We start from the raw sequence: 24,606 nt of genomic DNA on the forward strand, positions 1-24,606 counted from the left end.
GAATACAAAACGTTAGGGAAAAGAAGCTCGCAAGATGCCGAAGACACACAGCCAGGTTTGGGAACCACTGTTCTGAATCACTGGTGAAGAGTAAGAGCAAGATGGGAGCAGGAGGTAGAAAAAGAAAAGAATCTGACACCGGAAAAAGCAGAACTACTATTCAGCAAGTCTAGTCAAGGCTATGGTTTTTCCAGTAGTCATGTATGGATGTGAGAGTTGGACTATAAAGAAGGCTGAGCACAGAAGAACTGATGCTTTTGAACTGTGGTGTTGGAGAAGACTCTTGAGAGTCCCTTGGACTGCAAGGAGATCCAACCAGTCCATCCTAAAGGAAATCAGTCCTGAATATTTATTGGAAGGACTGATGCTGAAGCTGAAACTCCAGTACTTTGGCCAACTGATGGGAAGAACTGACTCATTAGAAAAGACCCTGATGCTGGGAATGATTGAAGGTGGGAGGAGAAGGGGACGATGGAGGATGAGATGGTTGGATGGTATCACCAACTCAATGGACATGAGTTTGAGTAAACTCCGGGACTTGGTGATGGACAGGGAGGCCTGGCGTGCTGCAGTCCATGGGATCTCAAAGAGTTGGACATGACTGAGCGACTGAACTGAACTGAACTGTTCAGCAAATAAACCATGCCTCAAAGACTCAGAATGATTTGCAGTAATTCTGCAAAGGAGAGGGGTGGGGCTGGGCTGATTCAGAGACCAGTGTAGAGATGTATGTCCCTTCCAGGGTCATTCTCGGTGGTCCTGGAATGAGCGGCACACCCTATGTGAGTTGGAAAAAGATGCCCCTCTGGCCATCTGTAGTTCTGCGGGCACCTGCCTTGGTGAGCAGAGCTTGGGCTAGATTTTAGCCCTCCTCACTGCCCTTGTGCAATGAGCAACCTGCACAATCGTGCGTGGCCGCCCGGCTTAAAGTTCCATTAAATTCAGCATTCACTCACCCAGTGCTAGTCCGTTGCTGGACAATGCAGGCATGTTGATGAGTAAGACCTGTCCCTACCTGCAGAGAACTTAAAGAAATAGGCTTGCACAGAACTTGCCCTGTTGAGTTTAACCAGGTTCCTTCATTTGCTGAGCAATTTAACAACTAGTTTTTTTTTTTAAACACCTTTTGAAGCCTAGGATGAAAATAAAGGACATTTAATGTGGTATCACGTTTCCTAGAGATGGTAGAATGGAGCTGGTATAGTTAATTCTATCACAGGAAAATCCAGAGTCCTGCAGTCAGCAGATGTGCAGCTCAGAAGTCATAGCCCTTTTCAGCTTGCCTGAGGCTGGGCTTCCTCAACCTCAGAAGCTTTTCAGCAACCCCACAGGGTTCAACTGGAGTGTGACAGTTGGACTCTTCCCTGGGGAAGAGTCAGGAGACCCTGGACCTTCACCCAGGAGCATGCCTCCTGGGCCACCAACAGTCTCTGACAAGTCTGTGGAGTAGTGTTGATAGTATTTAGATAGTTCCCTTGGGAGTAGTTTAAATAGCCAACTGGGAGAGGATTAGACAGTTTTTTTAAATTTTCTGTGTTCACGCAAGATTATGTTTGTGAGATTCTTATGTATCTTGGCCTGTGGTGGTACTTCCTTCAGTCTCACTGCTATATGTTGGTCTACATGTGAATAGGACACAGTTTATCATTTCTACTGTTGACGGGCATTTAAGTAGTCTCCAGTCTTGGATTATAACAAATCATGTTGCCATGAAGTGTCCTGTGCCTGTCATTTGGAAAACAGAGGGTCTGAAGGTTTGCTTTTGAGGGTTATATATATATATATATATATTTTTTTTTTTTTTTAATCTCGCCTATCTAGCTTTAGTATGTTCCTTGTAAAATGCAGGTTAAATCAGAGCACAATACCAAAACAGCTAAAATGAAGAAGAAAAAAATATGCAGTTTTACTCATACTCTACTGGTGGGAGTGGAAGTTGGGGTACAGCTACTTTGGAAAAGCATATGACAGTAACTACTAAACTGAACATCTGCATGTCCTGTGACCCAGGAATTCCACTCTTAGTTTTATACCCAACAGAAGCACATGCATTTGTTTTCCAATTGACATGCACAGGAACATTCATGGCAACATGATTTGTTATAACCCAAGACTGGAGACTACTTAAATGCCCATCCACAGGAGAAATGGTAAATTGTGTCCTGTTCACACGTAGATCGCCATACAGCAGTGAGAATGAAGGAAGTATCACCACAGGCCAAGATACAGAAGACTCTCACAAACATAATCTTGCGTGAACACAGACGCGAGAAAACAGTGTATGATTCCATCATTATAAGGTACAAACCCAGGCAAACAGTCAGTGCTGCTAGAAGTCAAAGTGTTACCCTGGGGGTGGAGTCTACTGATGGGAAGGGGACACGAGTGAGGGTTTGGGGGTCCTGCTAATGTTCCCTTTCTCTACCTGGGTGCTGGTAACATGGGTGAGTTCACTTTGTAAAAATTCATCAAGCACTTTTTTGTTATGCATGCTATACCTCATTAAAAAATTTTTTTTAATGTTAAATGGTATTTTTTTAAATGACATTCAGGGAGATATTCTTTTTTTTTTTTTAAAGTAAAGAAAAAGCGAAAATTCAAACAACAGCAGGTCCTCATGTGTTGCCCCAGAGGCACATGCTGGCCTGGCCAATGCCTGCAGTGAGCCATGTGACACTTCCTTCTCCCCGCAGGGCGCTACATCTTATCCTTCGTTGGCTGCGGTCTGGCCATCGTGGGTACCTACTTGCTGGTGACATTCGCACCCAACAGTCATGAGAAGATGACAGGCGATAACATCATCAGGCACCTCGTGAGCTGGCCTTTTCTCCTGTACATGGTACGAGAAATTCTGGTCCTTCCACCTGGGATGGTGGGTGTGGGGATGGAGTCCTAGAAACCGAAAATCTGAATTCCCAGCAAGACGGGGTTCACGGGAATCATGATGTATCTCACAGCACTGAACACCATGCTCCCAGGAATATGTAGTTCCCAGGGAAGTATTTTTTTCCCCCCACTGTATCCTGAGTAAAGTCTAAAACTACATGTATAATATGACAACTTGGTTTTTTAGAGGTATTTGTAGGTCTGTACATTATCTGTAAAAGACTGGACAGAAAACAGAAACTCCATCAGTAGCCATCTCTGGGAGATGGAATTATGCTTTATGTTTTTGTTTTTGTCTTTACATATCACTGCATCGAGCATTTAAAACAGTTATGGTAAGAAAAAAAGTTAAAATTGTAAGCAGTTATTTGTTTTTGCCCAGTATCACACAGCTGATAGACGCTGAAAGAAAGATGAGAGACAATGGGAAATTTATTTCCTAAACCCCCAACCGGAGTTCAGTCCTCTGCTCCGGTTACATCCTGGTTGGGTCTACAAGTTGAGTAATCAAGGAAAACATCGAAGGTATTTGATAAAGCTACTGGTATGTTCCTGCTCCATGCATGGCACCTTGTTAAATGCTTTTTAATATATTATCTGTCACCAAAAATAATCAATAAACCAAGAGTTTTATATGAGCCAAACTATGGACTGTAGCCCAGGATTCAGCCTCTCAGATAACTCTTAGGACCTGCTCTGGAGAAGCCTGGTTTTCAGCACAATTTTCTATCTTGTCAGGGTAGAGAGCATTAAACAAGTCAAAGATATGTTCTTTCAAGTTAAAAAAACAGATCAGTGTGTACACAGCAAGTCAGTTTGTCCTTGGTACCTGGGGAGGGAATCATTGAAGGGATAGCAGAAAGGAAGGCAATTAATTTTAACATAAACATTCTTTACTTCTGGCCAATGTTCCCTTCTCTTTCATAATTAAAGCAGACATACAATGTAACAAGCTGTTTTAGTTAGCATAAAATTTGCGTTAAACTGTGTATAAACCAGAATGACTTCCCCAGACCTCAGGATGTGAAAATTTGTTTCTTCACCTGTCAGATTCCCTCAACAGTCCTATAACACAGGTGTTTTTCTCCCCATTTTATGGACTAGAGAACTGGATCTCAGGGTTAGTGAGGTTGCTCAGAGTCCCCCGAGGGCAGAGCTGGGCCCGAAGCCTGCCTGCCTGCCTGCCTGGCCTCACATGTCACCACAGCCTGCTGACCGAGGCGTTCACTGTTTGGTCTTGACTCGGCCGCCTGGGCCCTGAATGTCCTTTCCCCTCGGATTTCCCACAAATCAGAGGATTTAGGTTTCCCCAAGGTTGGGGATGTGTCATCTCCCGACCGCCACCAGCCCCAGCATTGACCTGGCAGGCCTAGAAAAGTGTCTGCCAGGCAGAGCCAGAGACCCACTTTTCAGGAAAAGCTTGATCCCAGAACACAGACTTCTCTGTACAGAGTCCTGGGCTTGAGCCCTTTACTTACTGTGCAGCCATAACCCAGGCCCTTGGCCACATGTTCTGCCTCCTTCTCTGTAAGCTGGCCGATCCCTGGACCCGCAGTGGTTGTCGGGAGAGACGCAGATGGTGTGGGAACCACCCAGCATGTGACCGATGCTCAGTGACCAATTCAGTTTATCCGCCTCCATCATGACTGTGAGGCAGCTGGAGGAATTTGGCCAAATCAAGCTCAATAAATGAGTGTCTGCTCTGTGCCAGACACTGTGGATATAAACACTAAATGAGACCTACTCACAGAACTCGTGGTCTGTCAGGAGGCAGCAACGCATACACAGTCATCCTGCAATAGGACGCCAAGCACCCTCCCAGGATGCATTCAAGCATCATGAAAATGCTGGGGAAATTGGCCCCACCCCTACCCCCAGCCAGAATCCATGCACATCAGTTGGAAATATTGAGGAATAACTGCATCTGCTTGATGGTGTATTCTGCAGCAATGAAAGATAATTATGAAAACTTCATGAAACATGAAAATTGTTTAGGTAACTAAAAACGACCCAGCACAAAATTGGGCTTTGATGATGATGACAAGTAGATAAAATAGGTATTCACTGACAAAGACAGGAAGACACAGGAAAATGAAAGCCGCTGTGTTTTGTGGTCTCATAATCATGAGGAATCAGAAGAGTGTTTTTCTTTTTAAAATGCCCATTAATGTTTCTGTATTGGATTTTATGGTAAACACACTTCGGTGGGAGGTCACAGCAGGCAAATGGAGCTGAGCTGTTGTTTCAGTTTCGCTGGGCACTGGGCTCACTTCACTCGCTGGAAGAGTATTGCCAGTGTCTGGACCTTTATAAGGAGTAGAAAGGACAAGTTGTTGCTGCAAGGGTGGGGAATGTCTCAAACTTCAGAGTTCTCTAATATTCCATTTTCTGGTAGGATTCTTTGCAGCCCCATGGACTGTAGCCCACCAGGCTCCTCTGTTGATGGAATTCTCCAGGCAAGAATACTGGAGTGGTTAGCCATTCCCTTCTCCAGGGAATCTTCTGGGCCCAAGGATCGAACCCGGGTCTCCTGCATTGCAGGCAGTAGGATTCTACGGATGGGGAGCATCTTCTGAACACAAGGCACAGGGCCCCCATCTGCAGGAAGCATAGCCTAGTGGGAAAGCTCATATGTCCTGGAGCCAAACTTTTCAGGTTCAAATCCCAGCTCTGCCATTTGCTAGCTTGGGATTGCAATAGTGTCTGCTTCCTAGAATTATGGTGCTGATTTAATGAGTTGAGTGAGTAAAGATAACATGTTTAGAAGATAGCCAGGCAGATTCATGAGCTCGTTAAGTATAAGCTGTGATTATGGCCCTGTGAGTTAGGAATTATTGTCATTATCCCCATTTCACAGAGGCGGTCACTGAGGTTCAGAAAACTTAAGTGACCTGCCCAAGGTCACCCAGCTAGTTTAGAAGGAGATCCAAGCTCAGAACCGGGCCTCCCTGACTCCAGATGTCCTCTCCTTTCGACTCTGCCAAGCTGCACACCTCAGTGGCCTGGTTAGTGGGTAACTGGTATATATATACTTCCATACTTGACTGAAGAGCTCTTCTCGTGAGCAGTCAGGCATCTCCCTCTGTGACCAGTTCCCTAGTTTTAGTGGGCGTTACCATGGAATGGTAAAAGGGGACACCAGCCCAGCCTGGTGAACCATGACCGTCCAAGACGGGGTGGACGTGAGGCGGGCACAGCACCCTCAGAGCCCCCCGATGAGGTGGACTCCCCCGCAGGGTGGGGGTTGGAGGGAGTCCGCGTTCTCTGCGTCCCTGCAGGATGTGTAGCGGTGGTCTGGGAAATGTTTCGATTCTCTCTCCACACAGAGGGCCTGCGGCTGGTGCGGTCCGCAGCGTAAACTCCAGCCCAGCCTGCCAGGGTCTCCTGGTCTCGCCCGTGGCCCCCGCTGACCCCCCCTCTTGCTCTTCTCCGCAGCTCGTGGAGATCATTCTCTTCTGCCTGCTTCTGTACTTCTACAAGGAGAGGAGCGCCAACAACATCGTGGTGATTCTCCTCTTGGTGGCCTTACTCGGTAAGCGAGGGTCCGGATGGTTGTTTCGCCACTTCCCCGGTGGCCCAGATGGTAAAGCATCTGCCACAATGCGGGAGACCCGGGTTCAATCCCTGGGTCAGGAAGATCCTCCAGAGAAGGAAATGGCAACCCACTCCAGTACTCTTGCCTGGAAAATCCCATGGACGGAGGAGCCTGGTGGGCTACAGTCCATGGGGTCGCAAAGAGTTGGACACGACTGAGAAACTTCACTTTCCTTTATTTCTTTCTTTAAGTAGCACCAAAAGGAAATAATGGGTTTTGTTTACCGAGCTGCAGGCCACTGGATCCAGGAGCTGCTGGAGGCCGACTCAGGCTGGTCTCTCTGCATCAGAGGCTGCAAGGGCTGGGTCCCTGCTCACCGGACACAGACCTTGTTAGTTTCTTTTTTTTTTTTTCAATTTATTTTTTCTAATTGGAGGATAATTGCTTTACCATACTGTGTTGGTGTCTGCCTTGCATCAACATGTATCAGCCATAGGTATACATCTGTCCACTCCCTCTTGGACCTCCCTTCCACCTCCAACCCCATCCCACCCCTCAAAGTGGTCACAGAGCCCTGATTTGAGTTCCCTGAGTCATCCAGCAAATTCCCACCGGCAATCTATGGGCCTTGTCAGTTTCTTCGTTAGGGTTAGGGTTAGGGTTCGGTGTTCGGTCTTCTTGCTCAAATACCAAGTCTCCAAAGTGCCAAGAGAGATGCTGCAAACTAGCTTGAGCAGTGAGCCAGACAGACGCCCCTCCCCTCAGGCTGCTGTTATTCTAAAGGGCAGAAAATGACAGTAAATGGGTTGACAAATACATAAATAGTGTTAAGTTTGAGCAGTGACAATTAACAGCGACGGAGAAGAAATCAGAGTAAGGGTGGAGGGGGCGACTGGAACTAACTCAGAGAAGTCAGGGGTGAAGTGGGCTCCAGCAGCAGAATCCCTAAGGATGCGTGTAAGGCCTGGCGAAGGTGAAGACTTAATTCTGGATTTAAAGGCAAGAATTGATTTCAATTTTTCTCTCTCTCTTTTTTTCCTTTTAGAGGCACAGTGGGTACAGTGGGGGAAATGGCTCCTAAATCAGACTGGGGCAAGGCTCTCAGCTTGCATAGAGTTACAGTTGCTAAGAGGAGCTGTGAGAAGCACCCCTTCCTCCTCGAGAGGGAGAAGTGGGTGCCACCCCCCCCACTGCCTCCTAGTGACTCTCTCTGTGTCAGCCACACAGTCCCCTAAACATGGGCCTCAGAGAACACCCAGGTCTCAGGGCCGGGAAGGAGATTAAAGGACGTGAGCACTGGTCTCCAGTGTGTGTTAGTTCCCCCTGTCCTTCCGGGAGCAAGTCCACTCCAGCAGCAGGCCGTAGATCAGGCAGATCTGTGTCATTGTTTGATAGGGTTCCACTATTTCTATTTTAACAGCTTTGTGCATGCTGAGTCGCTTCAGTCGTGTCCAACTCTTTGCGACCCCATGGACTGTAGCCCACCAGGCTCCTCTGTCCATAGAATTCTCCAGGGAAGAATTCTGGAATGGGTTGCAATACCCTCCAGGGGATCTGTCCAACCTAGGGATCAAACCCACATGTCTTCTGTATCCTGCATTGGCAGGCGGCTTCTTTACCACTAGTGACCACCGGGGAGGCCCTTAAACAGCTTTACAGAGATCTAATTTGCGTACCATAAAGTTCACCTGTTTAAAGGGTATAATTCAGTGATTTTCAGTACATTCACAGAGGATATAACCATCATCATAATCGAATTTCAGAATGTTTTTGTAGTCCCCCAAAAGAAACACCATGCCCACTGGCAGTCACTCCTTATTTTCCCATCTTCCCAGCCCATGGAAGTGGAAGTAGAAAGTGAAGTTGCTCAGTTGTGTCCGACTCTTTGCGACCCCATGGACAGTAGCCTGCCAGGCTCCTCTCTGTCCGTAGAATTCTCCAGGCAAGAATACTGGAGTGGGTTGCCATTTCATTCTCCAGGGGATCTTCCCAACCCAGGGGTCAAACCTGGGTCTTCTGCACTGCAGGCAGACTCTTTACCTTCTGAGCCACCAGGGAAGCCCATGGCCAGTCACTAATCTACTTACTGTCTCTCTGGATTTGCCTTTCTGGACATGTTATACTAGTGGAATCATACACCCTGTGGCCATCTGTCACCGGCCTCTTTCACTGAGCATCGTATTCTAGAGGATTCATTCCTGTTGTAGTCTGACTCAGGGACCCATTCCTTGATGATTTTGTTTGCAAAGTGTTTTGGAAGATCGTGGTCCCAAATTTTCTCTCCTGGTGGATCAGAAGACCAGACCTATAGCAGGTGGATCCGATAGTTTAGAGTGAGAGGCCATTTCTGCAGTGCTGGGTAAAGCAGTGGTCTCTACAGTGAGGTGAGCAAGACAGTCCACTGGGCATATGGGAAGAAAAAAGCATTCAAATCAGCATTCATTTTTCTCTCCACCTTTTAAATATGTTTCCTGTATATGTTTTATAATATACATACTATGAAAGCCCAGAGTTACGTGACTCTAATTTTAAAATAAATCAACATACATATTTGAAAAGTATGTACATATGCATAGGGGTGTGCATTCTAAAACATCTGGAGACTTCTAGTCTAAGGAAATGTTTTTAAAAATACAACTGGGTAAGCATTTTAAAAGACCAAAAAGGAACTTCCCTGGCATTCCAGTGGCTAAGATGCCACACTTCCAATGCTAGGGACCCAGGTTCGATCTCTGGTCAGGGAACTAGATCATACGTAGAGGCAACTAAGACCTGGGGCAGCCAAATAAATACATGAATATTTAAAAAAAAAAAAAAAGACCAAAAAAGCTCTTTACACATCATATTTTCCCTGTAGATTTCCTTGACATCGTGTTCCAGACACAGCGCTGCCACTCTGGGATTCCATGTGAACTCACTGCCCTTTTTTGATTGAGTTCAGAAGGGACGTTTGGAAATCCCTGCTGGGGTTTTGCTTGCCTCTCTGCTTCCACGGGAAAGCACAGAAGACCTCACTGTGTCAATCACTGGCTGGGCTCCACCCGAGGCACCCATACACCCTTGTTAACCTTCCGCAGGCTCGATGACTGTGGTGACGGTGAAGGCTGTGGCCGGGATGCTGGTCCTGTCCATACAGGGGAACCTGCAGCTTGACTACCCCATCTTCTATGTGATGGTCGTCTGCATGGTGGCCACTGCCGTCTATCAAGCCGCGTGAGTTGCAGAGTCTTTTCTCCCCTGGTCCTCCCCACAAAGGTCTCTTCCAGCTTCTGGGTCCGATCACAGTTGTTTTTGAAGCTGTAGGGAAGGGCGAACGTTCACAGGTAGCCGGTCACCAGGATTTGGCATCCACCGTGGAGCGAGAGGCATCGCTCATTGGCTGAGTTATCACACGGAGGGCCTTTTGTGCCACTTGAAAAGCCTCGAGTGGATGTATTTTTCTCTCTCTGCCTTAAAGATGTGAGAACTGCGTGATCAGAGTCAGCCTCCCTTCCCACCTGGACCGAGACAGGTGTCCTTTGAGGGATCTCCAAAAAGAGCTGTGCCATCCCCATGAGGCATTTGTTTGTCATCCAAGAAAGAGCAAGCAGTTGTTATTTCTTGTACTCAAGAAAGCTTCCCAAGTAGAAGAGCAAGATGATGGTTTCTCCCTCAAAAGCAGGAGTTGTGAGGGTAGGAGGCCTGGGCCTGGTTCACGTCTGAGACCGATGACCAGCAGGGAGCCTGGGCGGGTACGTGCGGGATCCGCGTGGGGACGGAGGGTGGACAGTGCAGGACTCGGTGTGGTGTGTGCGGCAGGTCAGGCCCCGGGCTCCAGCGGCCGGGGCTCACCCCCACCCACAGCGCCGCGGGGCGGCGGCGTGACCGCTGCTGCCCAGGTACTCTGCTCTCACTGTCTTCCCACGAGCTTGAATTCACTTGGCCCCCACAACAACGCCGTCATCCTCATTCTGCACGTAAGGCACTGCGAGAGTCCAGAAAGTGGAGCTGAAGGCGAACGTAGCCACCTGACTCCCTCCCTTGCCCCGCCCCTCGCCCCTCTGCCCTAAGCCCCCTCCTCTAAGCTTCTCTAAGACAGAGTCCTCGTCTGCAGACAGAATAACCATGTGCACGCGCTCAGTCATTCAGTCTTGGCCAGCTCTTTGTGACCCCATAGACTGCAGCACGCCAAGCTCCTCTGTCCGTGGACTTTTCCAGACAAGAATGTTGGAGTGGGATGCCGTGTCCTGCTCCAGGAGATCTTCCTGACCCAGGGATCAAACCCATATCTCCTGCATCCCTGCATTGCAGGCAGATACTTTACCACCGCGCCACCTGGGAAGCCAAACCGTAGCTTCTTTTATGATTTTTGTTACTATTATTATGCCAGTTAGTATTTTGTTACTATTATTATGTCAATTATTAAGATGTTACAGAAAAACCCGGATGAACTTTTTGATCAAGTCATGAGTATGCTTAGTCCTCCTACAGTGATCCTGGTCAGCACCCCTGAGTCCCCATGCAAGGCTCTGTGCTGTGTCCTCCAAGGGTTGCAGAGATGACCAGGCAGCTTCTCACTCAGGCAGTCAGCACACATTCACTGAGGCCTGCTGTGTACTAGGCCCAGGCTGGGCCTTCTGCACCCAGAGCCGTGAGCGGTCGTCACTGAACTCAAGGGGCTCACAGCCCTGGTGTGGGGACAGCAGGGTAAACAGACGATTACAGTTGGGCAGGAAGTGTGTTTTGGCATAAGCAACTCTGCAGTAATAACCACAATGCTATGCAGTACAGTTACAATTCAGTTGCTCAGTCGTGTCCGACTCTTTGTGACCCCATGGAACGCAGCACGCCAGGCCTCCCTGTCCATCACCAACTCCTGGAGTTTACTCAAACTCATGTCCATTGAGTTGGTGATGCCATCCAACCATCTCATCCTCTGTCATCTCCTGCAGAGAATGGACAAAGAATATACTCCTAAATGATAAAGAGTTTATTGTAGATGGAGAGATGGGGAATGACTCTAATTTCCTCTCTCCTTTTTCCTATATTTATCACAGTGACTGTTGAATTAAGAAGCAAATGTGTTTTAAAAACAAAATAATGACAGCACAAGGCAGTTAGTGATAAGTGCTCCAAGAGTTTCTTGGCATGTTTAAGAGATCAGGAATGGCTTGGGTTGGGAATGCAGGTCACACAGAGGCGAGGAGAAGGGCATTGCAGTGATGAGAACCATGTGGGCAGAGGTGCTGGAAGGAGAAGGGGGTGAACTGCAGGCTGTGTGTATGGGGGAGGAATGGGAGCTAAGTGTGGACCCCAGCCTGGGAGGCATACGAGGCTGGCATCTTTCTAAACCTGCAGAGTGCCCCTTCATGGCTTGTCTTCACTCTTCACACCAAGCCTGCAGTCACTGGCTTTCTCTTCTGCCCTCCGACATCCCCCCACTGTGCACTAACTAGAGCGCCTTTGTGTTGAAGGTTTTTAGGTCAAGCCTCGCAGATGTATGACTCCTCTCTGATCGCCAGCGTGGGCTACATTCTGTCCACCACCGTGGCCATCACAGCAGGTGAGGGTGCGGTGGCCAGATTTCTGTCTTCCACCTTGACAGCAGGTTCACTACCCTGGGGTGTGGGGAGGGAGCACCACCTCCATCAGAAGGCCAGTTCTGCTGAGCTGTTCTGCCCGTCACAGTTGTAGATGGTCTTGTGGGAAAAGAGACACCTGGGTTTTCACCACAGCACAGACACAGAGCTGTGTGGCTCTGGGAAAATCACTTCACCTCTCTGAGCCTCAGTTCCACGTTCCTAAAATGGGGGTAATAATACTTTCCTCCTAGAATTGAAATATGAAAGTGTTAGCTGCTCAGTCACGTCCGACTCTTTGTGACCCCATGGACTGTAGCCCGACAGGCTCCTCTCTGTCCATGGAATTCTCCAGGCAAGAGTACTGGAGTGGATAGCCATTCCCTTCTCCAGGGGATCTTCCTGACCCAGGGATCGAACCTAGGTCTCCTGCATTGCAGGCAGATTCTTTTCTGTCTGAGCCACCAGGAAAGCCTAGAACTGAAATATGCATAGTCATATTTGGACTAGAATTGAAATATGCATAGTCCAAATGTCCCTTACTTTGTACTGCTTGTGCCAGGTTTCATTAACAATTTTTACCATCATCTGCTAATTCCACAGCTTCCACTGACCAAGTGACCACGTATTTCTTCTATATAATTTTTAGAGATCATTTATATATATATACACACACACACACACACACACACACACACACACACATACACAATTACATGTATATACATACATTTATAAAACAAGTGCTCAGTAAGTGATTTCCATTATTACATTCCCCTTTTCTTCTAATTCACCTCCATATTTTTGTTTCTTTTACTTTCTGAGGTGGCTTCAGAGGCTACAGACATATCAGTTTGTTTGTAAGTAGCGGTGGTGACTGAAATTTTCAGAGTAAAAAGACCAGTAAGAGGCGATGTGCCTCCCTTTGAGGAAGGCCCAGCCGTACAGCCGTCTGCTTTGCCCTGCAGTATGGACGGGTGGTGGCCAGACCCTGCCTACAGAGATCAGGATAAGAGGGCATGCAGCCCAAGCCTGTGCCATGAGCAGGACCAGGATGGAGTAGGGCTTGACCCAGAGCAGCCAGAAAGCTAACCTCATGTGGATTGCATGGAAGTTTCAGTCATGGCCACTGACTTCAGTCCAGGCAAGGGTGAAAGGAATAGGAACACTGTGGGTGAGCTGGGAGTCAAGCTCTGGGTGCAGCAAGAGGCGAGTAGGGTGGGGGGTTGTGGAGCAGTGACATGAGTCCAGACTGACGCCAGCTGCAGACTGAGGGTGGCAGCCCCATGGCACTTCTGTGCCACAGGGCGTGACATCTGCCAACTGCATGAGGTTGGAAAGCTCCAACGGCTTAACCACAAAGCCTTGGTTTTCCATCTTAAGAAAGACACGGGAAAAGAGTTGCATAAAAACTAAGTAATGTTTTTAGCTCATAGTGTCATGTCACTGGGGGATGCCGGGTGAAGGGTACGCAGGAACTCTGCTGTTTCTTTACATCTGTTAATAATACTATTTCAAAAGAAAAAGAAAAAAAGATGGAGGTAAGAGGGGCGGTAGGGGAGGAAAGGACAATCTGTTCTCCCAAAAGGCTTTTAGTCCACTCTTCAATACCTTAGCAGGCTCAGTCCTGGTGTGTTGGGTCCCTTTGATTTCCTGCAGAGAGGGGAGTGCCACCAAATCCTAGGCAGACTGGCCAGTAGGTGATTTGAAAAGAGCTCACTTGTATTTTCCACTGTTCGCTACTCAGGCGCCGTCTTCTACCTGGACTTCCTCGGGCAGGATGTGCTGCACGTCTGCATGTTTGCACTGGGGTGAGTCCCGTCCTGGCCCCCCCCCACCCCCGTATTGCAGGCAGGCTGCCCCTCTCCCCCACCCCTGCTCCAGCCTCTAAGCCAGTCCCTTCAAGCCAGAGGAGCAGCTGGCAGTGGGAGCTTTGTCCCCAGAGCTGAGCGTTTTGCCCCCTAAAGGGTTTTATTTTTCCTCGCTTCTCTTTTGGGCTTTCATTTCCTTGTCATTTCGAACACATCACATTTTGACCCGTGAAAAGACTCTCAACCTCACCTCCAATCAAAGAAATGCATATTGAAGAAGAATTTTAATAAAAAGAAATACATATTGAAGCTACACAGAAAAGTGAAGTTGCTCAGTCGTGTCTGACTCTCTGCAACCCTGTCAACTGCAGCCTGCCAGGCTCCTCCATCCAAGGGATTTTCTAGGCAAGAGTACTGGAGAGGGTTGCCATTTCCTCTCCAGGGAATCTTCCCAACCCAGGGATCGAACCCAGGTCTCCCACATTGCAGGCAGACGCTTAACCGTCTGACCCACCAGGGAAGCCCCAAGACACCATCATTTTGCAAAAACCAACAGGATGGGTGATGTCTCACGTTGGTGAGAGGAGACCAGCTCTCTGCCACAGTGTGAGAAGTTCTTTGATGTGGGAGGACAATTTGGCAATATCAGCAACGCATTGTTTTTTTATAATTTTCAGTTGGAGGATGATTGCTTTCCAATGTGTGTTAGTTGCTATTGTACAACAGTGTGAATCAGCCATAGCTATACATAAATGCCTTCCCTCTCCAGCCTCCGTTCCACCACCACCCCCATCCACCCCTCTAGGTCATCACGGAGCACTAAGCTGAGCCCCCCATGTTATACAACAGCTCCCCACTAGCTACTTATTTTACACACGGTAGTAATGTATATATGTCAATGCTAGCCTCTCAATTAGTAAAGTGTTTAAGTGAGCATGCCTTTTGTTGCAGCTTTCCATTTCTGATCATTTATCTCGGAAAAGTAATTGAAATGGGACATAAAGACACGTGTATAAGGGTGTTTATTCATTTTAAAATCGATGGTATAAGCACATAATTGAAAGCAACCTAAATGCCCATCAGTAAAATACAGGCTGAATAAATTACACTAGGGTGGGAAGGATAGAAATGACTCCTCTGTTGACCTGGGTGGTGATCCCACGAGTGTGTGCACAGGTAAGATTCACTGAGCTCCACATTTCGGGATTGTGCATTTTGTTGCATGTAAATTATACCTCAGTTTTTAGAAAGTGTGCTTGTTTACCTAAGCTCTGGAGAAAAGAGCAAAACAAAACGAGAAGATTGGAGACTCTGGAAGAATATACCCCTGTGTTGGGGACTGGGGTTTGTACAGGGGCTTTTCAATTTTTACTTTCTCTGTTTCTATACTGATTGAATTTAGGCTATAAAGAACTTTTTAGTTTAAAAAAAAACCCACACTTTTAAAGGCAGAGGACTGATGCAGGGTAAGAGGAGGTGAAGAATTGTGAGGGTTTGGCCCGAGAGAACCTGGTTCGTTCTGATTGAGGCCTGGGTGGCCACACGGCCTGTCAGTACTCACCTCCCATCTGCTCTCTGCTGACCCCAGGCCCGGCCACTTCTCAGGGCCGCTCAGCGATGAGCCCCTCTGCGGCCTGCAGCCCGCCTTCGCCCTTGCCCACCGCCTGTGCTTGAACCCTCGTCCAGCCTCACTCTGGCCTTGCTTCTCTTCGTCCCTCATGTGTCTTCACAGGTGCCTCATCGCATTCTTGGGCGTCTTCTTAATCACACGGAATAGGAAGAAGGCCATTCCCTTCGAGCCCTATATCTCCATGGATGCCATGCCAGGTAACGTCAAATCCCACGTGTCCAGCTGGCCAGCCCATCCGCATAGAATGACTGCTACTTCCTATTTAAAAAGAGACAACCGGCCTCTGGGTTTGGTTACAGGGAAGATGTGCTGTGCTATTATGGTGTGACTGTCTCTCTCTCTCTTTTTTGTTTTTAGTTTTTTCATTTGATCTCGGTTTGCAAAAGAGGAGGCAATGGCTAAGGCACCTCGATTGGTTTTGAGCACATCTTGTCAGTTGCCATGTCTACTGGGGGATCGTTTAAAGACCATCCTGATTCACCCTGGGTATAATTATCACCCACAGCATGAGACTTCATGCCTACAAGAGGGAAAATCCATTCATCTCAGTGGAATGGAATGATCAGAGAGGGGAAGGATGATTGAAATTCAAATACCATAACTCCATTCCTCAGATTCACAAGGAAGTGGATTGTTTTGGAAAGTCTAATACCCCAGGGAGCTCAGGGTTCACACCAAGACGCACACATTCACATGATAGGAACATAAATGTGCGAATCAGCCGAGTACTGCACTAAAGGGAGTGGGGGGGCTTGCGGAAAACTGGACAGTTCCTTCCAGCCTCGGGGGACTCAGGTGAGAAGTTTATATGTCGGCCCAGCCCCGTCTAGATTTGCTGGTCTAAATTCTCTAGGATGCAAGTGACCACTAGCTTTCACACTTTAACTCAAATTTAATTTTTATTTTAGATATAGAAGATGGAACTCTCTCCAAAACATAATCTCCCACCCTCCATTAAGACAGTCTCATGAACAAAATACAAGTGCAGTGATGGCGTAGAATACTACTTAATATAGCATTCGAGAGGCAGGCATGTTCTCAGGGCTGACCGAGGTGCCCCTGATCTAATTGGCCCAGGATTTATGTGTCTACTTTTTATATTATTTCTGCATTTCTTGCTATTAAGCTGTTGTCTGTTATTCTTGCTGTTACCAGCCTGCCTGTTAATAGCAACTCTGTGTCAATCTTCTCATTTGACCCAAGTTGTTCAAATCGCGTATAAAATTAAAATTAAAATAAATAAGCTCTGAGTTGGGGCCTTAAGGTTTCTCCTAGGAGTTAATTGCATGAGCTTTGGTGCATGGACCTTTGAAACATCTAATCTGGCTGCTCAGATGCCTTTTTTGCTTACTTCCTTGTTTCTCGGCTGTGTTCCGGATAGATGAGGGCGCTGGATAGCTGAATTCCAGATAGGTGAGGTGTCAATTCTGTGTGTGTGTGTGTGTGTGTGTGTGTGTAAGTATGTGTATGTACATGTGTGTTTGTGTGTTTATAAACCATGTATGTGTATACATCTATATATTTGCATATGCATATATGCCAGGTGTGTTTTCTGGTAGCAGATAGAAGGTAACCTAAGGTGATCTCAGATGTCCACATTCTGTGACCTGTTTGTGGATGTGGCCCTCACTCTCTCTGTGCCTCGTGACCTGTGGGAAGCTGGGTGTTGAAGAAAGGAGACCCTGCCCTCCTGCCGAGGCGTGTCAGGACTGAGTAGGCCTGGGGTCTGTACTATGAGGTGGAGCATGGGCTTGGAGTTCAGATGACCTGGATTCAAATCCCATCTCCCATATCTCAGTGGGATAGTATGTTAAAGGTCCCTTGCACAATGTTTGGGATATGGTAGATGCCTGGTTCAATTTGATTTACTTTACTTTTGCTTTAAAAAAAAAAACTTTGAAAGTTCCAAACATTTGTTTGACCTGATGCCAGGTAGAACAGAAAGAAAACCCTTAAACAGAGTTACCTTTCTAGCTGCTAGGTTTCCCTGGTCAGCATCAGGACCTTCCTGGCTTTTGGTCTCACCAGACTGACATCTTCACAACCAACCAGTAGCCACCATTCAGGAGGCATGCAAGTTCCAGAGATTCAGTATATGTCACAGTTAGGAGAGGCTTTAAATAATTCCAGAACCTGCAAGACTTCTAGAAAATGAGAAGGAGAAAAACAGTCCCTGACAGCAAGGAGCTGGCTTGGCTCTCATGGCCAGGCCTTGGGACTCCTGGTTGAACATAGACCATTTCACAGAACATCAGCATCAGACAAGGACATTCTGTGACCCTGATGGATCAAAATACAAACAGGACCACACCATTGTCATGTCCAAACACAGACAAAGCATGAGCATTGTCTGAACGATAAAGACCAACCATCCACCTGACATGAGTGACTCCTGCTTCTTTACCAATCACAGTTTTAGTCTCCATCTTATTTTCTTTCCTTCTGGATAACAACCATTAAGATCCCCAGTTATAGAATTAGCCCCACTTCCTGAAAACATCTAACCCAAAGCAAAGCACTGCTTCCTAAAGCCCTCCTAACATCACCCTTCACAACCCCGATCTGTAATAGCTCCGTTTTGACACCCACTTACTGAAACAGTTCCCCATGGTGTACATCTTCACTGCCAGGAGTCAAGAAACCTAAATTTGTTAGACTGTAGGTGTATTCCTGGTGGGTTTGGGCTGGAGAGCATTGACAAAGCTAAACCATGCCTGTGAAGCCAACTCCCTTCCCTGAGAAATAGGCATCCCCTCATCTCCTCTAATTTCCTCCCTAAAATCCAAACTACACACTTTTAAACTGTACCCTTCAAATTCCCATCAGCCAGGGCTTATGCAGTGTGAAGGCGAAGAGCCTCCCACAGACCAGGACTTCCCAGGCTGTTTGTAGGATAGATAAAGAGCAAGGACTTTGGTGTCCGATCCCAGCTCCATCTCTCATTTAGCTGTGTGTCCTGGGTAAGTTACTCCACCTCTCTGAATCTCTGTGTTCTTACCCATAAAAGGAGGATAGTAGCATATTTCTGTCCTAGGATTTTGGAAGACTGAGGTCTGTAGGGAGCCCAGACAGCATTCTGATTAAGAGTGTAGGCTTCAGAATTTAAATCACTGAATCTGAACCCTAGAACTGCTGCTTACTAGCTTGTGACCTCAGGCAATCTCCTTAACCTCCAACTGCCTATTTTCCTAAATCAATAGTTGTGAGAATCAAGTGAGAGAAAACTTTATAACATTATAACTTTATGGCCTCTGCCACCAACTAAATGCCCAGCCCCTTTATATAATGCCAGTAACATTATTGCTCTTATTGTTACTATTTAAAGCACTTAGCCCAGTGCATCAGGCACTGGGAAGCAGTCAGATGTCAACTGTTATTATCATCATAGTTTCATGGGAAATAATTTGCATTCAGGATTTTTATTACTCAACCAAGGGGCAAGAGAATTTAAAGTGTCTTAACTCCCTCCCAGGAAAAAGAATTGGCCTCAGAGGAGGCCAGGTCCCACCTGACTAGGGGCATTGTAGCATACATTTAAAGGAATTAACAAGTAAAATATTTGCCCTCAAATATAAGTAGAAATTCAATATCAGTGTGCCCAGAAGTAATAAGCAAAATCACATCTAACCCCGTATGTGAATCAGGGATGATGATGTCAAAACTCTCCCTCTGAGCATCAGGATATCTGTGTATCACATATCTGTGACACAAAAGTTATCCTCTTCTCTCAATAGTATAATGACATTTTTCCGGATCCTGATCTAACTCAGCAGTAAAGTGTTGGCATCTACCACGTTCAAAGCAGAGTGCTAGTTCCCGTCTGACCCAGACATTCCCACCTCCTTCGAAGCCAACCAGTGGTTTCTCTTGACAGTGGCTGGTCTGTGTGCATATTTCCTGAAGATTCATCCCTTGTTGCTTAGAAACTGTAATATTTCTAGTGTGTATTTACGGGTGTTCTTTTTTTTATCTAAAGCATTCAGGAAATTGACAATGCACATGATTAGCTCCTGAGCACCATAGTTAGTCCATGATGGGATATACGCAGCCTCCTTTGGCTCTCTTATCACATAATGATTTGGGGGGATGGATTTTGTTTCAGGTATGCAAAACATGCATGACAAGGGGATGACCGTCCAGCCTGACCTCAAAGCTTCTTTTTCCTATGGGGCACTGGAAAACAACGATAACATTTCTGAGATCTACGCCCCCGCCACACTGCCTGTCATGCAAGAAGAACACGGCTCCAGAAATGCCTCTGGGGTTCCCTACCGCGTCTTGGAACACACCAAGAAGGAGTGAGCCCACCTGGAAGGAGACCCCTTTCCTCTAGTCACAGCTGCTCAAGCAGTACTGACAGTGGTTCAATCCTTGATTCTAAAACTTGCCTTTCAAGTCTTTTTTTTTTTTCACCCATGAACTCTGTGGATGAGCATCTCGAAAAGCCTTTGCCTCAGACAAAGGGTAGATTACCTTGGTCCTGGAAATTTCAAATGATGAGGGTGGGAGTGGGGGCATGAAAGCAGTATTCTAGGTGGGCAGTACAGAGTTCAGCCTCTGCCTGGTTTAGCCCAACCAGACTTGGAAAGCCTTCATCATCCTTGCAGATGGTACCTGGGCTTTCCCAGGCAGTCACCAAGGGTGGCCACATTCTTCACACCTAAAGCCAGGCAGAGATTCTGCCCCTACTTTCCAAATCCACTGAGAGGCTGGAAACCTCCAGATCTAGTCTTCCCTCACCTCACGTGCAGGCCTGGTCTCTACCCACCTCCGTCTTGATTCTGTACTTGTGATAACCTTCATGTCACCTTCACGTGGCATGGTGAGCCAGCCCCGGGTGTCCCATTCTGTCACTCACCTGTAAGGAGCTCCCATCTGCTTTCTGAGTGTCTCTGCCTCTCCAGTGAAGATGTGCTGGATGTGTTTGTACTGGGTCCACTCTGGAAAATCATTTGATTCTGGTTCTGCTGCTTTTTTTTTCCCCTCAAAGGAACTGAGAAATTAAGAGAAGGGGGAGAGTAAGAAAGACAGAGTAGGAGTGAGACTTCAGCCCTTAAAGGAAGAAAAATTCCTTTTCATTTGACAAGAGGGGACTGCATCACTTATCAAAGGACAGACAGACAATCTGGCTGTTTTGTGTTGTATTCTCCTGCACACCAGTGCCCTCTGGGAAAACTGGGGATGCTTATTTCAGAGACAGCCTTGCTCATCTCTCCTCCATCCTCTCCGGTATTGATCGACTAGCCAAGCTTAGTCATTGGCTAACTTCCTCGGGGTCAGTAGACTCTTTGCGTCCCCATATACATACATCTTCGAGAAGTAAGAATTCTCAGAAATGGGACTGCTGCCTGCTGGCTGCATACACAGCTGTCTTCCTTTAGGCTGACTGTATACTTCTGAGAATAGCAGGTAAAGGTCTGTAAACTTTAATGAAAGTAAGGATCCCTTAGGGAATTTATTTAAAATGCAGATTCCCACACCCTGACTTCAGATACTCTGATTAAGTGGGACTTGGACCAGGCCCAAGCATCTGCATTCTTGGGACTTTCATGGTGGTCCAGGGGTGAAGACTCCACACTTTCAATATAGGGGGCACAGGTTGGATCCCTGGTCCAGGAACTAAGATCCCACAAGCCGAGTGGCGTGGCAAAAAAAAAAAAAAAGAGTCTGCATGCTTAACTGTCAGCACAGGTGATTTTGAGGCTGGTAATCCAGGTATCACACACCTTGAAAGTCTAATAATTGAGAGAGCTAGTCTAGGCTAAAATCCTGACACCCCCCCCCCCCCACCCCGTTGGAAAGCTGGAATTACAATTCCTTGTTTCCTTTTGGGGGTTGATTTGGCAGGCTCAATAATCCCCATAGGATTCGTGGCATTTCTCCATCCGATGATTACCTCTTAGAACTGCACTTCCTGCTTCTCTAGGCAGCCTTGAGCTAACAGGCAAGATATCAGTGTTAACAGACCAGTGTTGATAGATCATTAACCTTTATGGATTATGCTTAATACTGATTTAGTACCTTGTCTTTGAAGCTGATGTTTGTTGCCTGGGATAACCAGTTCTTTATTGTGTCTTAACTACTTCTGTATTGTGTCTTACGTGCCCAAGAAGGCAACAGACAATGACTTTTTTTTCCCCTTTAGGATAGGTATCAACTCAGTTCAACAATATTTGTGAGACACTGACTATGTGTTAAATATTTGGACGATAAGGGCTACAAATAATAAGACCTGGTTTCTGCCCTCCAAGCCAGAAGCAAGAGATACAAATATGTGGTCAACTATGGCAAGGGAGGCCAAGTATGATAGTGGACCACAGAAAATGACAGTTATGGAGGCCCTGCTAAAGGTCAGGCCCTGAGCTCAGAACTGGGTATTCAGAATTGGAGATGATTTTGGCTAGACTCCCTGATGGGTGGCAAATCTAGCTAAGATTTGAGCAAAACATAGAAAATAGAGTGATCACCCCCAGCCAGAGGGGCCAACTTTTGCAAAGGCACAGAGATGAGTTGGGGTGGGGACAAAGGAAGAGCTGGGGCGGGTGATGGAGATTAACCTACAAAGATGAGCAGTCAGCGGTGGAATCATGGAGAAACCTGAAGGCCTGGCTGAGGAGTTTAAAGCGTATCCCAGAGAACACAGGAGCCATTGATGGTTTATGAGGGCGAGAGTGGCAGATTGGAAAGGAGGCTTTATGCAGAGCAGGAGAAGAATTTGAAGGGGTAATAGAAGCCACTGTTCAAGGTCAGGCTGCATGCCTGCAAGAACAAAACACAAAAGGAGAATTAAAATCCAGTTTCACTGCTACTCATATTTTTCCCAGTGATGTTTCCAATGTGGGTCATAGACCAGGAAGGGATGTGAGGGTGGAGTGGATGAAAGAAAGGTAGATTTAAATGCGGCAAACCCAGGTGATCAGCTGGCACCTTGTATGCTCCCAGCCTTACTCTGGCATCTGCCCTGTGTTTGGTGATGTCTCTTGGAGTCCAGCAAGAGTGACGAATGGATACAAGTGCGCTGTAATCTTCGGTCAGCTGATGATCATGGGTTCAGCGCCACCCAGGAGCTGCCGCTGGGGCCTGGGCAGCGCCTGTCTTCAGGTTTAGGGTAACAGCATCATCTCACGAGGTGGAGTACAGGAGGGCTGGGCAGAGCTGCATGTTGGCTGCCAGAGTGGAGGCCTGGGGAGGTCACGTGGTCCCAGGAAGAACGGCTAATGTGGAGCCACGGCCCCCAGAATTCTGACTCTGGTCTTGAGCCGGCATCTCCCAGTCTTTGTGCCCGAGTGTAAATGGACTGTTTGCTGGTGACCGATAAGCAGCACTTGCTGTCAGGATGGGGACAAGGACATCCATTTTCCATTCGCAGCCCTGATTCTTTGTTTTTCTTGTGGTCCTCACATCCCCAAACCCTCTCAAAGGCTCCAAGCAATGGGACATGTCCCATCAGCATCCCCTTCCCTGCCGCCAGTACGTAAGGCAAGGTCCCCAAACTTGGGTTTCAACTTTCCATTTGTTCTCCAGCTTCCTCTGCCTGCCCTACTCTGTCCCCCTCTCGTAAAGACTGGGATTCTGGAGTCCCTACTCAGACATTAAAATCGGTTCATAGACGGGCGCCTGCAGCGTTTAAAGAGAGCTTAGCCCCACTCCACCCTCCCGCAACCCTCCCATGGAGCTGCAGGTCTGAAGATGCCATCACATGAAGCCTTGGGGGGTGGGAGGGTTTTGCAGGATGGACTGGATGCTGGGTAGGCGAGAGAGAATCAACCTCTCTCCATCGCTTTCCTGGTGGAAGCCAAGTAGTTGGATGGCCCAGTGTGGAGACAAGATGTCCATCAGGGTAGTGTTGGGGAACCTCCAACCTGCAGCCTTGTGAATTCCAAATCCGGGCCCACACTGGCTGGTAGATGAAACAGTTTTACTGATTCTACTGTGTGTTTCTCTGAGAAGCTGTGTAAGTGAAGTCACCTTAGAATGTATATTTATGGGGATGCTCACATTTTGTTAATTTAATGACTAATATATGGCATGTTCTTATTTTTCAAAAATAAATGTGTGTGCTAGGTACAAATAACATTATGAAGTGGTATTTAATTAAAAACAAAATCCACATGACACCTGTTGGGTTTGAGTCTTTCATTTGATTAATACTTTCTAGAATTACCTACCACAGTGCTGTCCCGTAAAACTCTGCCATGACCGAGATGTTCTATGTCTGCTGCCGAAATGGCAGCCACTATCCACGTGTGGCTATTAAGCATGTTAGATGTGGGGATGAAACCTAGGAATTGGGTTTTCCATTTTACTTAAATTCAGTTCCCTGCCATGGCTGATTCATGTCAATGTATGGCAAAAACCACCACAATATGGTAAAGTAATTAGCCTCCAACTAATAAGAACAAATGGAAAAAATAAAAACAAAAACAAAAAAAAATAAATTCAGTTCCCTGAAATATCCCCATATATAGCTAGTAGCCACTATAGGAACAGTGAGGATCTGAGGTGCCCAGGATTGCAGTTAAGGATGACTTAAGCACCTTTTTTTTTCTTGTAGTGGTGAAGAGTATAGTCTCTATGGTCACACTACTTGGGTTTGGTTCTTGGCTCCACTACTTTTTAGCTGTGTGGCACTGAACAAGTTGCTTAAATTCTTTGTGCCTCATATGTAAAACCAGGATAGTAACAGTAGCTTTCTAAGGGTTATTATGAGGATTAGGTGAAGTAATAGATGTAAAGTCTTAAAACTATGTCCTTCTGGACATAGTACACTATCCATCAGGACACTATGTTACGCTGACCAATGGTTTCCCTATTTACTTATTTACTTTGGGGTGGTGGTTTAGTCGCTAAATTGTGTCTGACTCTTTGTGACACCATGGACTGTAGCCCGCCAGGTTCTCGGTCCATGGGATTTCCCAGGCAAGAATACTGGAATGGGTAGCCATTCCCTTCTCCAGGGGATCTTCCTGACCCAGGAATTGAACCCCAGTCTCCTGCTTGGCAGGCGAATTCTTTACCACTGAGCCACCTGGGAAGCCTTATTCACTTTGAAATTGTATAATGAACACTTGCGACTTTTCTTAGGTAATTCTAAGCACATGTGTCTCTCTTCATTCTAAGTTTCCAATCTACAAAGGTAGGTGTGGAATAGTGCCTAAACATTTATATCTACACACACACAGAATA

At 46.9% G+C, this 24,606-nt stretch overlaps 1 protein-coding gene across 3 annotated transcripts in view; it reads left to right on the top strand.

The window, feature by feature from the left end:
- The window catches only part of NIPAL3 (NIPA like domain containing 3), a 49,023-nt gene extending 25,488 nt beyond the window's left edge, over positions 1-23,535 (top strand). Inside the window, exons 5-12 of one of the 3 annotated variants that reach the window (XM_020902058.2) lie at positions 2,694-2,839; positions 6,322-6,418; positions 9,499-9,634; positions 11,875-11,963; positions 13,727-13,790; positions 15,523-15,617; positions 16,802-16,833; positions 19,523-19,602. In XM_020902058.2, coding sequence (XP_020757717.1) covers positions 2,694-2,839; positions 6,322-6,418; positions 9,499-9,634; positions 11,875-11,963; positions 13,727-13,790; positions 15,523-15,617; positions 16,802-16,818 — 644 coding nt within the window. In that variant the 3' untranslated portion in view covers positions 16,819-16,833; positions 19,523-19,602. Of the gene's footprint in view, positions 1-2,187; positions 2,301-2,693; positions 2,840-6,321; positions 6,419-9,498; positions 9,635-11,874; positions 11,964-13,726; positions 13,791-15,522; positions 15,618-16,801; positions 16,834-19,522 lie in introns of those variants that run through there. The other 2 variants (XM_070458928.1, XM_020902055.2) reach the window with 2 other exon arrangements.
- Positions 23,536-24,606: the final 1,071 nt, after the last annotated feature.

This window comes from Odocoileus virginianus, chromosome 30, assembly GCF_023699985.2.
Source record: "Odocoileus virginianus isolate 20LAN1187 ecotype Illinois chromosome 30, Ovbor_1.2, whole genome shotgun sequence".
Classification (NCBI taxonomy): domain Eukaryota; kingdom Metazoa; phylum Chordata; class Mammalia; order Artiodactyla; family Cervidae; genus Odocoileus; species Odocoileus virginianus.